We start from the raw sequence: 14,839 nt of genomic DNA on the forward strand, positions 1-14,839 counted from the left end.
CATTTTGGTTAGAAGCTGAAAAGAGCAGGGCTCTAACTTGTATTTGTGATATTCCATGCCCATGAGTGTTATTGGACTTTCATTCAGTTCCATTTTGCTACTCACTATATTTTAAGTAACTTAGCTGAAGAAAGATTATATCCCAGAAAATGATTGCCTGTACTTTAGGTACTTTTAAGATATGAAGAAATTGTATCGTATTTCTCAGGTCTTATGATGAAAGTTAAAACCCATCAGTATCATTGTTAGTTAAAATACTGCACAGTAATAACAGTGAAGAGTAATTGTGGAACAGGTAATGTTATCATATTTGAATATCTGTGTTAGACTTGAGTAAAACTGTGATTTAATTGTTTTGATAAATTATGTCTGCAAAGCATTTCCTTTTGGTAATTAGATTTCTAAAATGCAATGTAGCTGCTTCCTCCATTTAATCACTGGTGCCCACACTCTATTTCTATAATGTACAGGTACCTCCCACCAAATTTCTCTATCATTGGCCTGAATTTTTAGGATAGTGGAGGCTCAGCCCCCACCATCCAAAGATTCAGCGGGGAGCACATCCCTGCTGATTCTGGCTGCCCTACAGCCAATTAACATTCAAATGAGCATTGATTGGCATTAGGCAGGACTTCCACCCCCCACTCTTTAAGAAGTACTGCCTTCAGAGCTGCCACTCAATCCAATTGGCTGGCAACTCTTGAGTCCCTGCAGGAACAGCACTGAAGAGAAACTACATGCAGCTGCCTGTGACTAAGTCCCGGGAACTGGAGACCCAAGCAAGTATCCGTGTTCTCAGGGCAGGAATGGTAGGGAAGGCCAGGGGAGTCACTGGGGTGTGGGGGGAATCGGGGTCTCGGAGGATAAGCCAGGGATGATGGGGAGGGAGGGAGGTTCGGAGATTACTGGGCCTTCAGGGTAAGGCACCCCCAGTCAGAAGGGGACATGACTGAGATCCCACCTGAAATCTAGCTCCCTTTAATTTTTGGGTTTCCTCTATGAAGCTCAATCTGTCCACCAGCCTAAACATTGAGGCTGGATGGGAATTGGCCCTTAAATGGCACTTGAAGGTGGGGCAAGGGTGGGCTTCCACTATGAGATCTTGCCTGCCCAGTGGAAAATCACCTCCAGAATGAGGCAAGTGGGAATCCGAAGGGAATCCCACCCTTGCAATTTTCAAGTTTCTCCCAAAGCCTAAAAACCTGCCTGGACAACCACAAAATTCTGGCTATAATTCCATATGCCTGCACTTACAAAGCAAAATGTTTATTTAAACCTATTCATTGGTAATTATATTTTTTTCCTTAGTGGGAAATTTATAATACAAATGTAAAAATAAGGACAGGATTTGATACTTTTCAAATGGGGATTCAACTTTACCTGAAGACTGTTTGTTCATCGTTCCTTATGTTTAGAGCCACAGGAGACTGATTATGTTTCCTAATGGAGCTGGCATAGCATTGTAAATGTGTGCCACAGTGTGCATTCCTTGAAATATTATAATGTTGCTAAAGTGAGTGTGTAAATTTAAAACTACAATGTTCAATTGATTTGCTTTCTGGAATTGCAAACTTGGATTAAACACAGGTCAGATTGGCTTTCTTTCTCTTTAAATTAAACGGTTAAGCAAACATCAACTAAGAATTCATTCAGAGTTAATTGTTGGATGATGATACCTTGGAGATCGGACTATGCCTGCCTGCCAGTTGCACATTGTATCTAAGCAACTCAACATGTTTAACAGTGCAATTTCATGAACTCACTGATACATTGTAATTTTAATGCATTCATTAAGAGTTTAGTAATTACTATTGCATCTTGTTTGCCTACAGGTGATTTGATTCCTCGCCATCAACAAGTCTTCAGTTCAAACCAGTTCTTCAGTGGAGTGAGCATACCAGTGCCAGATAATGTGGTATGGTATTGTTTTAATCTAGGAAAGTGGTAATTGAAAATGTAACATTTATACAAATGGGTAATTCACAGTTTGAAGGTTGGCGTCTGAAATTTTTACTTCATGCCCCAGACTTTCCATTCGTTTTGCTTGGGGCACATCTCTCTCCACCATGGAAGGGCACCCTTGATCCCAACCTCGGGAATCATTTAACTATAACTGGCAGGCTCTCCGCTCTGCCTCCTCTGGGATTTCTGCCGTAAATGAGGCTTGGAGATTTTAGATGTCTGCCACAGTTTTCTGAGTACCAGCAGCTTTCAGGCTGCCATTTAAATGGGCTGCCATATCCATATTGTATATTAATTTTGAAAACATTAATAAAACTTCACAAAGTGGGATGCACAACATTCTTCAATTTAGCACAATCATATCAGCAATATGCAAAACAAATTACCAATAAAATCTATACAGGGTTTAAAAAAAATAATTCATGGAATTTGAGCATTGTTAGCAAGACCAGCATTTGTTGTTCAACCCCCTAATTGCTCTCAAAAAGGTGGTGATGTACCTTCTTGAATCACTCCAGCCCATTGGTGTAGGTACATCCATAGTCCCGTTGAGAAGGGAGTTCCTAGATTTTGATCCAGTGACAGTGACAATATAATTCCAAGTCAGGATAAGTATGGCTTGGAAAGGGACTTGCCTGCGCTGGTGTTCCCATGCATCTGCTGCCCTTGTCCTTCTCGGTGGTAAAGGTTACAGGTTTAAAAGCTACCTTGGTGAGTTACTGCAGTACATCTTGTATATGGTTCACACTTCTGCCACTACGCCTAATTGGTGGAGGGAGTGAATGTTTAAGGTGGTGAATGGGGTACTGATGAAGTGGGCTGATTTGTCCTGGATGGTGTTGAGCTTCTTTAGTGTTGTTGGAGCAACACTCATCCAGCCAAGTGGGGAATATTCCATCACACTCCTGACTTGTGCCTTGTAGATGCTGGACAGCCTGGGGAGACGGTAGGTGAGTTACTCGCCATAGAATTGCCAACCTGACCGATTGCAGGCCAGTTACGTTTCTAGTCAATGGTAACTCCTAGGATGTTGATGGCGAGGGATTCAACTATGGTAATGTTGTTGAATGTCATGGAGAGATGGCTAGATTCTCTCTTGTTGGAGATGGTCATTGCCTGGCACTTGTGTGGCACAAATATTTTTATTTTTTTTAAATAATATTTTATTGAAAATTTTTGGTCAACCAACACCGTACATTGTGCATCCTTTACACAACATTGTAACAATACAGATAATAATGACCTTTTTAAATTTAAACAAAAACAACAACAAATATATAAATATTAAATAACAAAAAATAAAAACTAGCCCTAATTGGCAACTGCCTTGTCTCAGGCCACCCCCCCCCCCCCCCCCCCCAAGTCCTGGGCCGCTGCTGCTGCCTTCTTTGTTCTCCCCTATCTATCTTTCCGCAAGATATTCGACGAACGGTTGCCACCGCCTAGTAAACCCTTGAGCCGACCCCCTGAGGACGAACTTAATCCGCTCTAACTTTATGAACCCCGCCATATCATTTATCCAGGTCTCCACCCCCGGGGGCTTGGCTTCTTTCCACATTAGCAATATTCTGCGCCGGGCTGCTAGGGACGCAAAGGCCAAAACATCGGCCTCTTTCGCCTCCTGCACTCCCGGCTCTTGTGCAACCCCAAATATAGCCAACCCCCAGCTTGGTTCGACCCGGACTCCTACTACTTTCGAAAGCACCTTTGTCACCCCCATCCAAAACCCCTGTAGTGCCGGGCATGACCAAAACATATGGGTATGATTCGCTGGGCTTCTCGAGCACCTCGCACACCTATCCTCCACCCCAAAAAATTTACTGAGCCGTGTTCCAGTCATATGTGCCCTGTGTAATACCTTAAACTGAATCAGGCTTAGCCTGGCGCACGAGGACGACGAGTTTACCCTGTTTAGGGCATCTGCCCACATCCCCTCCTCAATCTCCTCCCCTAGCTCTTCTTCCCATTTCCCTTTTAGTTCGTCCATCATAGTCTCCCCTTCGTCTCTCATTTCCCTATATATATCCGACACCTTACCGTCCCCCACCCATTTCTTTGAGATGACTCTGTCCTGCACCTCTTGTGTCGGGAGCTGCGGGAATTCCCTCACCTGTTGCCTCGCAAAAGCCCTCAATTGCATGTACCTGAATGCATTCCCTTGGGGCAACCCATATTTCTCGGTCAGCGCTCCCAGACTCGCAAACTTCCCATCCACAAATAGATCTTTCAATTGCGTTATACCTGCTCTTTGCCACATTCCATATCCCCCATCCATTCCCCCCGGGGCAAACCTATGGTTGTTTCTTATCGGGGACCCCCCCAGTGCTCCGGTCTTTCCCCTATGTCGTCTCCACTGTCCCCAAATCTTCAGTGTAGCTACCACCACCGGACTCGTGGTATAGTTCCTTGGTGAGAACGGCAGTGGGGCTGTCACCATAGCCTGCAGGCTGGTCCCCCTACAGGACGCCCTCTCTAATCTCTTCCACGCCGCTCCTTCCTCCTCTCCCATCCACTTACTCACCATTGAAATATTAGCGGCCCAATAATACTCACTTAGGCTCGGTAGTGCCAGCCCCCCCCTATCCCTACTACGCTGTAAGAATCCCTTCCTCACTCTCGGAGTCTTCCCGGCCCAAACAAAACCCATGATACTCTTTTCTATCCTTTTGAAAAAAGCCTTCGTGATCACCACCGGGAGACACTGAAACACAAAGAGGAATCTCGGGAGGACCACCATCTTAACCGCCTGCACCCTCCCTGCCATTGACAATGCTACCATATCCCATCTCTTGAAATCTTCCTCCATCTGTTCCACCAACCGCGTCAAATTTAGCCTGTGCAATGTGCCCCAATTCTTAGCTATCTGGATCCCCAGGTAACGAAAGTCTCTTGTTACCTTCCTCAACGGTAGGTCTTCTATTTCTCTACTCTGCTCCCCTGGATGCACCACAAACAGCTCACTCTTCCCCATGTTCAATTTATACCCTGAAAAATCCCCAAACTCCCCAAGTATCCGCATTATTTCTGGCATCCCCTCCGCTGGATCCGCCACATATAGTAGCAGATCATCCGCATATAAAGATACCCGGTGTTCTTCTCCTCCCCTAAGTATTCCCCTCCATCTCTTGGAACCTCTCAGCGCTATCGCCAGGGGCTCAATCGCCAGTGCAAACAGTAATGGGAAATGAGGACATCCCTGCCTTGTCCCTCTATGGAGCCGAAAATATGCCGATCCCCGTCCATTCGTGACCACACTCGCCACTGGGGCCCTATACAACAGCTGCACCCATCTAACATACCCCTCTCCGAACCCAAATCTCCTCAACACCTCCCACAGATAATCCCACTCCACTCTATCAAATGCTTTCTCGGCATCCATCGCCACTACTATCTCCGTTTCACCCTCTGGTGGGGCCATCATCATTACCCCTAACAACCTCCGTATGTTCGTGTTCAGCTGTCTCCCCTTCACAAACCCAGTTTGGTCCTCATGAACCACCCCCGGGACACATTCCTCTATTCTCATTGCCATTACCTTGGCCAAGACCTTGGCATCTACATTGAGGAGGGAGATTGGTCTGTAGGACCCGCATTGTAGCGGATCCTTTTCCTTCTTTAAAAGAAGCGATATCGTTGCTTCTGACATAGTCGGGGGCAGTTGTCCCCTTTCCTTTGCCTCGTTAAAGGTCCTCGTCAGTAGCGGGGCGAGCAAGTCCAAATATTTTCTGTAAAATTCAACTGGGAATCCGTCCGGTCCCGGGGCCTTTCCCGTCTGCATGTTCCTAATTCCTTTCACCACTTCTTCTACTGTGATCTGTGCTCCCAATCCCATCCTTTCCTGCTCTTCCACCTTGGGAATTTCCAGCCGATCCAAAAACTCCATCATTCTCTCCCTCCCATCCGGGGGTTGAGCTTCATACAATTTTTTATAAAATGTCTTAAACACTTCATTCACTCTCTCCGCTCCCCGCTCCGTCTCTCCATCTTCATCTCTCACCCCCCCTATTTCCCTCGCTGCTCCCCTTTTCCTCAATTGGTGTGCCAGCAATCTGCTCGCCTTCTCTCCATATTCATACTGTACACCCTGCGCCTTCCTCCATTGTGCCTCTGCAGTGCCTGTGGTCAGCAAGTCAAATTCCACATGCAGCCTTTGCCTTTCCCTATACAGTCCCTCCTCCGGTGCTTCCGCATACTGTCTGTCCACCCTCAAAAGTTCTTGCAACAACCGCTCCCGTTCCTTACTCTCCTGCTTCCCTTTATGTGTCCTTATTGATATCAGCTCCCCCCTAACCACCGCCTTCAACGCCTCCCAGACCACTCCCACCTGAACCTCCCCATTGTCATTGAGTTCCAAGTACTTTTCAATGCATCCCCTCACCCTTAAGCACACCCCCTCATCCGCCATTAGTCCCATGTCCATTCTCCAGGGTGGACGCCCTCTTGTTTCCTCCCCTATCTCCAAGTCTACCCAGTGTGGGGCATGATCCGAAATGGCTATAGCCGTATATTCCGTTCCCCTCACCCTCGGGATCAATGCCCTACCCAACACAAAAAAGTCTATGCGTGAATAGACTTTATGGACATAGGAGAAAAACGAGAACTCCTTACTCCTAGGTCTACTGAATCTCCACGGGTCCACCCCTCCCATCTGCTCCATAAAATCCTTAAGCACCTTGGCTGCTGCCGGCCTCCTACCAGTCCTGGACTTCGACCTATCCAGCCTTGGTTCCAACACCGTGTTAAAGTCTCCCCCCATTATCAGCTTTCCGGTCTCTAGGTCTGGGATGCGTCCTAGCATTCGCCTCATAAAATTGGCATCGTCCCAATTCGGGGCATACACGTTTACCAACACCACCATCTCTCCCTGTAATTTGCCACTCACCATCACGTATCTGCCCCCGTTATCCGCCACTATAGTCTTTGCCTCGAACATTACCCGCTTCCCCACTAATATAGCCACCCCCCTGTTTTTCGCATCCAGCCCCGAATGGAACACCTTCCCTACCCATCCTTTGCGCAACCTAACCTGATCTATCAGTTTCAGGTGCGTTTCCTGTAACATGACCACATCTGCTTTAAGTTTCTTAAGGTGTGCGAGTACTCGTGCCCTCTTTATCGGCCCGTTAAGCCCCCTCACGTTCCACGTGATCAGCCGAGTTGGGGGGCTTCCCACCCCCCCGGGGCTTCCCACCCCCCCCCCCCCCCCCCCCCCCCCTTGCCGGTTAGCCATCATCTTTTTCCAGCTTCTCGCCCAGTTCCCACGCAGCTGTATTTCTCCCAGACGGTGCCCCCCCGCCCATCCTTTCCCGTACCCACTCCCCCCTTTCCCCAGCAGCAGCAACCCAGTAATTCCCCCCCCCCCCCCCCCCCCGCTAGACCCCCCGCTAGCGTAGTTACTCCCCCCATGTTGCTCCCAGAAGTCAGCAAACTCTGGCTGACCTCGGCTTCCCCCCGTGATCACGGCTTGCCCCGTGCGGCGCCCCCTCCTTCCTGCTTCTCTATTCCCGCCATAATTATCATAGCGCGGGAACCAAGCCCGCGCTAATTATCATAGCGCGGGAACCAAGCCCGCGCCTCTCCCTCGGCCCCGCCTCCCATGGCCAACGCCCCAACTCCTCTCCCTCCCCACCTCCCCCCCCTCACCACCTGTGGGAGAAAGAAAAGTTACCATACTGCAGGATTAATCATACAATCCCTCTTCGCCCCCCCCCCCCACTCGTCCCACCACTTTGTCCAAACGTTCATTTTCGTAGTCCAATCATTCCAATTTTTCTTCTACAATAAAAGTCCACGCTTCATCCGCCGTCTCAAAGTAGTGGTGCCTCCCTTGATATGTGACCCACAGTCTTGCCGGTTGCAGCATTCCAAACTTTATCTTTTTTTTGTGAAGTACCGCTTTGGCCCGATTAAAGCTCGCCCTCCTTCTCGCCACCTCCGCACTCCAATCTTGATAGACGCGGATCACCGCGTTCTCCCATTTACTACACCGAGTTTTCTTCGCCCATCTAAGGACCATTTCTCTATCCTTAAAACGGAGAAATCTCACCACTATGGCTCTGGGAGCTTCTCCTGCTCTCGGTCCTCGCACCATAACTCGGTATGCTCCCTCCACCTCCAACGGACCCGTCGGGGCCTCCACTCCCATTAACGAGTGCAGCATCGTGCTCACATATGCCCCGACGTCCGCCCCCTCCACACCTTCAGGAAGGCCAAGAATCCTCAAGTTGTTCCTCCTTGCGTTATTTTCCAGTGCCTCCAACCTCTCCACAGATCGTTTCTGGTGTGCCTCCTGTATCTCCGATTTCACCACCAGGCCCTGTATATCGTTTTCATTCTCTGCTGCTTTCGCCTTCACGACCCGAAGCTCCTGCTCCTGGGTCTTTTGTTCCTCTTTCAGCCCTTCAATCGCCTGTAATATCGGGGCCAACAACTCTTTCTTCATTTCCTTTTTTATCTCCTCCACGCAGCGTTTCAAAAACTCTTGTTGTTCAGGGCCCCATATGAAACTGCCACCTTCCGACGCCATCTTGGTTTCTGCTTGCCTTCCTTGCCGCTGCTCCAAAGGATCCGCTGCAATCCGGCCACTTTCCTCTCCTTTTTCCATCCGTGTCCAGGGGGAACACCCTTCTGGTTTACCGCACGGTGTTTTCAGCCGTTAAAATTGCCGTTGGGGCTCCTATCAAGAGCCCAAAAGTCCGTTTCACAGGGAGCTGCCGAAACGTGCGACTCAGCTGGTCATCGCCGCACCCGGAAGTCTGTGGCACAAATATTAATATCAATTGTTAACACCAATTCCCTTAAGTGTAAATCTTAGATTATGAACTTTGACACCATCTGGCCCAAACATTTCTCTCCTTCGCCTCAGATGGAGATCAGAATATACCAGTACACCTGTTGAGCTAGGGTAAATTAACTAACCTGTGCAATGTAGAGACCAACAAGGAAACGCCAAGAGTTGATGTGATCTTGTTCTTGAAGGCAAACATTGAAAGAATTGGTTCTCCAATGAAATTTATATAAATGACAGGTGCATTGTAAAACTTATTTACCATCAAATGTTGATGATTGTTTCAGTTTATCTCTTGTTATACTGTCAGATATGTGCAAACACACAATTATCATGACAACTGAATAATACTCACTAATGGAGTATTTAACTCAATCTAGAGGTGTTAATTTTTATTCTAAGCCTGTGGTGTTAGAAGTCGCGTGCAATGTCAGCAGTTGTATGGGAATTAATTTCAGCATTGTCTCAGTGACGATGGATATTGAGACAATCAGTTCTTTGTCGCCATATAAGCTATAGGTTAGGAAATGGAAGGGCGACACGGTGGTGCAGTGGTTAGCGCTGCTGCCTGTTAGGAATGGGTTAACAGAACTTCCAATTAAATACCAATTTGATGTCAATTATCCAATAGAAGTCATTGATATATAAAGGGGCTACAGGTGGCATTATTTGTTGGTGGGGATCTGTGTGTGAAGTTGGATCAAAGAAATAAAGGTGTTTTGTAGAGAAGCAGAACTCTTATCTTCTTTACTCTACAGTAACCCAGAAGTTTAAACACTGCCTACGGCGCTGAGGACGTGGGTTCGATCCCGGCCCTGGGTCACTGTCTGTGTGGAGTTTGTACATTCTCCCCATGTCCGCGTGGGTTTCACCCCCATAACCCGAAGATGATTGGCTTGCCCCTTAATTTGAAAATAATTGGGCACTCTAAAAACAATTTTTTTTAAAAGGTTAGGAATTGGCACATATCGTAATCTCTATGGAAGCATGAGCACTGAAAGAAGGCCTTTATGTGTGCCTCAGGAACACTAGTTACACCCAAATTGCCTGTAATCAATAAACAAATATAATTTGGTAATTATTACTGAAATTAAGGCAAGTTAGAAACTGAAGTATTAAACTCCCCATCATTCAACTTGGATTGGATTGTCCATTCTGTTGGCCAATCAGTGAAATTGTTGGTTAGTGGCAAACAGCCACTTAAAGATAATAGAGAATATGAGGAAAAACAACTATTTTGTGGAAAAACTTAATGTTTACAGTTGGGATGAAGATGACTACTACTTCACCTGTTTAGGAAATATGTTTCTTATTGAAAGATAACTTGCGAAAATTCAATTTTTCTGTTTTTTAGTATGTTAGTATAACTAGAATTTATTTTCTGTATAGGAACCTTTGGAAATGAAGTTTTCAAATATTTCCCAACATGCTCTTGGATTTATGAAGGTGAGTGCTGTTTGTGGCTTGCAGAGTAATTGCTAAGGGTGTGATTCTTCAGAATAATTTCAAGTTCATTTGTGGCAGATTTTTGGGAGACTTTCCGGTGAGTTGTCCACTGCTATTCAATGACACTTTGTCATTTTTTGGGGCCCTGGGGAGTTTCTCACCGGTTTAGCCCACAGTTAGAAGTTTTTTTTTTTTAGCACTGGGAGCTGAACTGAGATTGGGCCGCCATTTTGAAAGTATGCCCCCATCTCCAAGTGAGCTTGTGGGTCCACCCCTGCCCATGGGCAATGTCACCCCCCACACACATGGGCACTACCTACACCACTAAGTGAGGACACCCCGCTAATGGTATCCCTGGTGGCCCCCCTCTTCAGGACTCCCATCCCACAACCTCCCGGAGGCCCCTACTTAACTGCTTGCACTCCCCCACCCTTCAAACCCCCCCCCCCCCCCACCACTTTCCTTTCATGGGCATGGCCCCTGACCATTGGCAGTGCCACCCTGGCACTTGGGCACCCTTGCACTGACACCCAGGCAGTGCTCTTGCCAGCTTGGTAGTGCCAAGGTGCCAGCTATGCAGTGCCAATGTGCTCACATTCCAGGGGGAGAGCCGGGGGCCACCCTGCACTGACCTCGACCACCCAGGGGTCTCCGATGGCCCAGAAGACCCTCATGGGTGTCATTCCGCCTGGTCCACGATTGTGTGGACCAGTGCTGAACGGCAACCGGCTGCAGCCTCGCTGGGGAGGCCGATGGATGCTGGGTATGTTAGCTGAACCCAGTTTAAAACCGGCTTCGGCACGCGCCATTTGGTCCCGGCCCTTGTTGGCAGGATTCTGACTCTGCCGCCTCACGGGACTTGGGTGAATCCTGCAAGGCATGAAAGCTTCCAAGAAGCTGCAAGAGGGCTCTCCCGGCATTCACCGGCGGCAACGTGGCCAGTGGATTGCGCCCTATGTATTGTGTGTAGTAGAGAGTGGCTTATACTCCCTGAATCTATTAATATTAGTGATTTATTTCTAATATTCCATACTCCTTGAATCTATTTGTATTAGTGATTTATTTCTAATATTCCATACTCCCTGAATCTATCTGTATTCGTGATTTATTTCTAATATTCCATACTCCCTGAAACTATTTGTATTAGTGATTTATTTCTAATATTCCATACTCCCTGAAACTATTTGTATTAGTGATTTATTTCTAATATTCCATACTCCCTGAATCTATTTATTTTAGTGATTTATTTCTAATATTCCATACTCCCTGAAACTATTTGTATTAGTGATTTATTTCTAATATTCCATACTCCCTGAAACTATTTGTATTAGTGATTTATTTCTAATATTCCATACTCCCTGAATCTATTTGTATTAGTGATTTATTTCTAATATTCCATACTCCCTGAATCTATTTGTATTAGTGATTTATTTCTAATATTCCATACTCCCTGAATCTATTTGTATTAGTGATTTATTTCTAATATTCCATACTCCATGAATCTATTTGTATTAGTGATTTATTTCTAATATTCCATACTACCTGAAACTATTTGTATTAGTGATTTATTTCTAATATTCCATACTCCCTGAATCTATTTGTATTAGTGATTTATTTCTAATATTCCATACTCCCTGAAACTATTTGTATTAGTGATTTATTTCTAATATTCCATACTCCCTGAAACTATTTGTATTAGTGATTTATTTCTAATATTCCATACTCCCTGAATCTATTTGTATTAGTGATTTATTTCTAATATTCCATACTCCCTGAATCTATTTGTATTAGTGATTTATTTCTAATATTCCATACTCCCTGAAACTATTTGTATTAGTGATTTATTTCTAATATTCCATACTCCCTGAATCTATTTGTATTAGTGATTTATTTCTAATATTCCATACTCCCTGAAACTATTTGTATTAGTGATTTATTTCTAATATTCCATACTCCCTGAAACTATTTGTATTAGTGATTTATTTCTAATATTCCATACTCCCTGAATCTATTTGTATTAGTGATTTATTTCTAATATTCCATACTCCCTGAATCTATTTGTATTAGTGATTTATTTCTAATATTCCATACTCCCTGAAACTATTTGTATTAGTGATTTATTTCTAATATTCCATACTCCCTGAAACTATTTGTATTAGTGATTTATTTCTAATATTCCATACTCCCTGAATCTATTTGTATTAGTGATTTATTTCTAATATTCCATACTCCCTGAATCTATTTGTATTAGTGATTTATTTCTAATATTCCATACTCCATGAATCTATTTGTATTAGTGATTTATTTCTAATATCCCTTCCTAAGAATTGTTTCAAACTGCTAAAACTCACCGCGTGCAGTCATGAAACTCTTGATTTTATAATTTACTGGCTCCAAAGGTTTTGAGTATAAAAACTGCATCACTTCTCTGTCTTTTGGCTAAGATGAACATGAGGTCAGGTATAATGCCTGGGTCTGCTATGTGTCTCTTGTGGGGACCATGAATTGGATTTAATTTGAATTGTCTTTTGGAGCAGGCAAGGAGCTGGATTAGGGGCTTTCACCTGTCCACACACTTGAGCTCTGGCTTTGTAACTCCGATAAAGGATTTTTAAAAAAAGAGTATAATAACTGTATGGATCTGTGTTGTTACAGTAAGCATAAAATAAGATTCAAAATAATGATTCAGAAAGACATAAGTAAGACGAGAATCAAAGTTACAGATTGAGAGGGGGGTGGAATAGAACCCGAGAAGGTTAAGATTTTGATAGACAAGATAGAACGGCAGTGTTAAGTATTTAAAATAATGATCAACAGAGTTCAGGAAAAATGTAACATGCTGGAAATACTCAGGCAGCCAAACAACATAATAATCTTTATTGTCACAAGTAGGCTTACATTAACACCGCAATAAAGTTACTGTGAACATTTGTGGAGAGAAACAGAGTTAACATTTCACACCGATGACAGTGATTTTTCTCTCCACACGTGCTACCAGACCTGATGAGTATTACCAGCATGTTCTGTTTTTATTTCAGATTTCCAGCATCTGCAGTATTTTGCAATTGTACAGGAAAAAATGTATTCCGTTACTATATTCAAAAACCAAACTAGCTGGCCAATAATGAAACTCCATGGATGAATAAAGTGATAAAGATAACATTGAAACTATAAAAGATATACACTATGTACACAGGCGTAAAGAGAATATAAAGCTTTAGGAAAGAAATCAAAAGAATAATTGAAATGCAAAAACAAACTATAATTAAGGAATATAAAACAAAATGACAAAATATTTTACAGATCTGTGAATAACAAGAAAAATCTGCTTACAGCTAGAAGCACTAACTCACAGGAAAATGACAGAAATACTGGATGGTAACTTTATCTCTCTATTTACCAGGGAAAAAAGTAAGGCAGGCATGACATTGTTAGAATGTGACAAAATAAAGACATTAATAAGGCTAAAGTATTGGCAAATGAATTTCAAGATAGTGAAGTGCATGGTGGTACATTTGGTGGGAAGAATAAGGCGACCATGTACTGTTTGGATGATAGGAGCATGAATGGGGTGGAGGGAAAAAATGTATTTATGGGTACAGATACACAAATCACTGAAATAATGAAGCATTTCGATTGGAAGCCTGTGTCCACTGGTGTTCGGTGGGGATCAGTGCTAGGCCCCTTGCACATAGTGCGCATTAATTATCTGCACTTGAATGCAGGAGGTATGATCAGCAAGTTTGCAGATCACATAATAATTAGTGGTGTGGTAAATAGTGAGGAGGAAAACCTTAGATTACAGGGTGATATAGATGGGCTGGTTAGAGGGACAAGAACAGTGGCAAATGGACTTTAACCCTGAAAAGTGTAAAGTAATGCATTTTGGGAGGACTAACAAGGCATGGGAATATACAATGAATGGCAGAATGGTGTGCATGTCCATGGATCCCTAAAGGCAGCAGGACAGGTAGATAAGGTGGTTAAGAAGGCGTATGGGATATTTGCCTTTCTTAGCCGAGGCATAAAACAGTAGAGCAGTGAGGTTATGATGGAGCTGTATAAAACACTGGTTAGGCCACAGATGGAGTACCGTGTGCAGTTCTGGCCACCACACTCTAGGAAGGAAGTGATTGCATTAGAGAGGATGCAGAGGAGATCCACTGGGATGTTGCCTGGGGTGGAGTATTTCAGCTATCAAGAGAGACTGGATAGGTTGGTGTTGTTTTCCTTGGAGCAGAGAAGGCTGAGGGGGGACCTAATTGAGCTGTATAAAAGAGTGGCATAGATGGGATTGATAGGAAGGAACTTCTCACTTTATCGGAGGGGTCAATAATCAGGGGGCATAGATTTAAGGTAATGGGCAAGAGGTTTATAGAAGTTGTGAGGAAAAACATTTTCACCCAGAGAGTGGTGTGAATCTGAAACTCGCTGCCTGAAAGGATGGTAGGGGTGGGAAGCCTCAACATTTTATCAGTATTTAGATGAGTACTTGAAATGCCATTGCATACATGGCTACAGGCCAAGGGCTGGAAAACGGGATGAGAGTAAATAGAAACTTGAAGGCCAGCACGACACGATGGGCCAAAGGGCCTCTTTCCGTGCTGTAAAATCTCTATGACTCCAATTAGGCTTACTCAAAAA

General features: G+C 44.5%; 1 protein-coding gene across 1 annotated transcript in view; it reads left to right on the forward strand.

The window, feature by feature from the left end:
- The window catches only part of cdkl1 (cyclin dependent kinase like 1 (CDC2 related kinase)), a 92,126-nt gene that overhangs the window by 61,485 nt on the left and 15,802 nt on the right, over positions 1-14,839 (forward strand). Inside the window, exons 6-7 of the mRNA XM_072489789.1 lie at positions 1,833-1,915; positions 10,139-10,195. Of these exons, the coding sequence (XP_072345890.1) occupies positions 1,833-1,915; positions 10,139-10,195 (140 nt within the window). The remainder of the gene's footprint in view (positions 1-1,832; positions 1,916-10,138; positions 10,196-14,839) is intronic.

The sequence above is a fragment of the Scyliorhinus torazame genome, chromosome 2 (genome assembly GCF_047496885.1).
Source record: "Scyliorhinus torazame isolate Kashiwa2021f chromosome 2, sScyTor2.1, whole genome shotgun sequence".
Classification (NCBI taxonomy): Eukaryota; Metazoa; Chordata; class Chondrichthyes; order Carcharhiniformes; family Scyliorhinidae; genus Scyliorhinus; species Scyliorhinus torazame.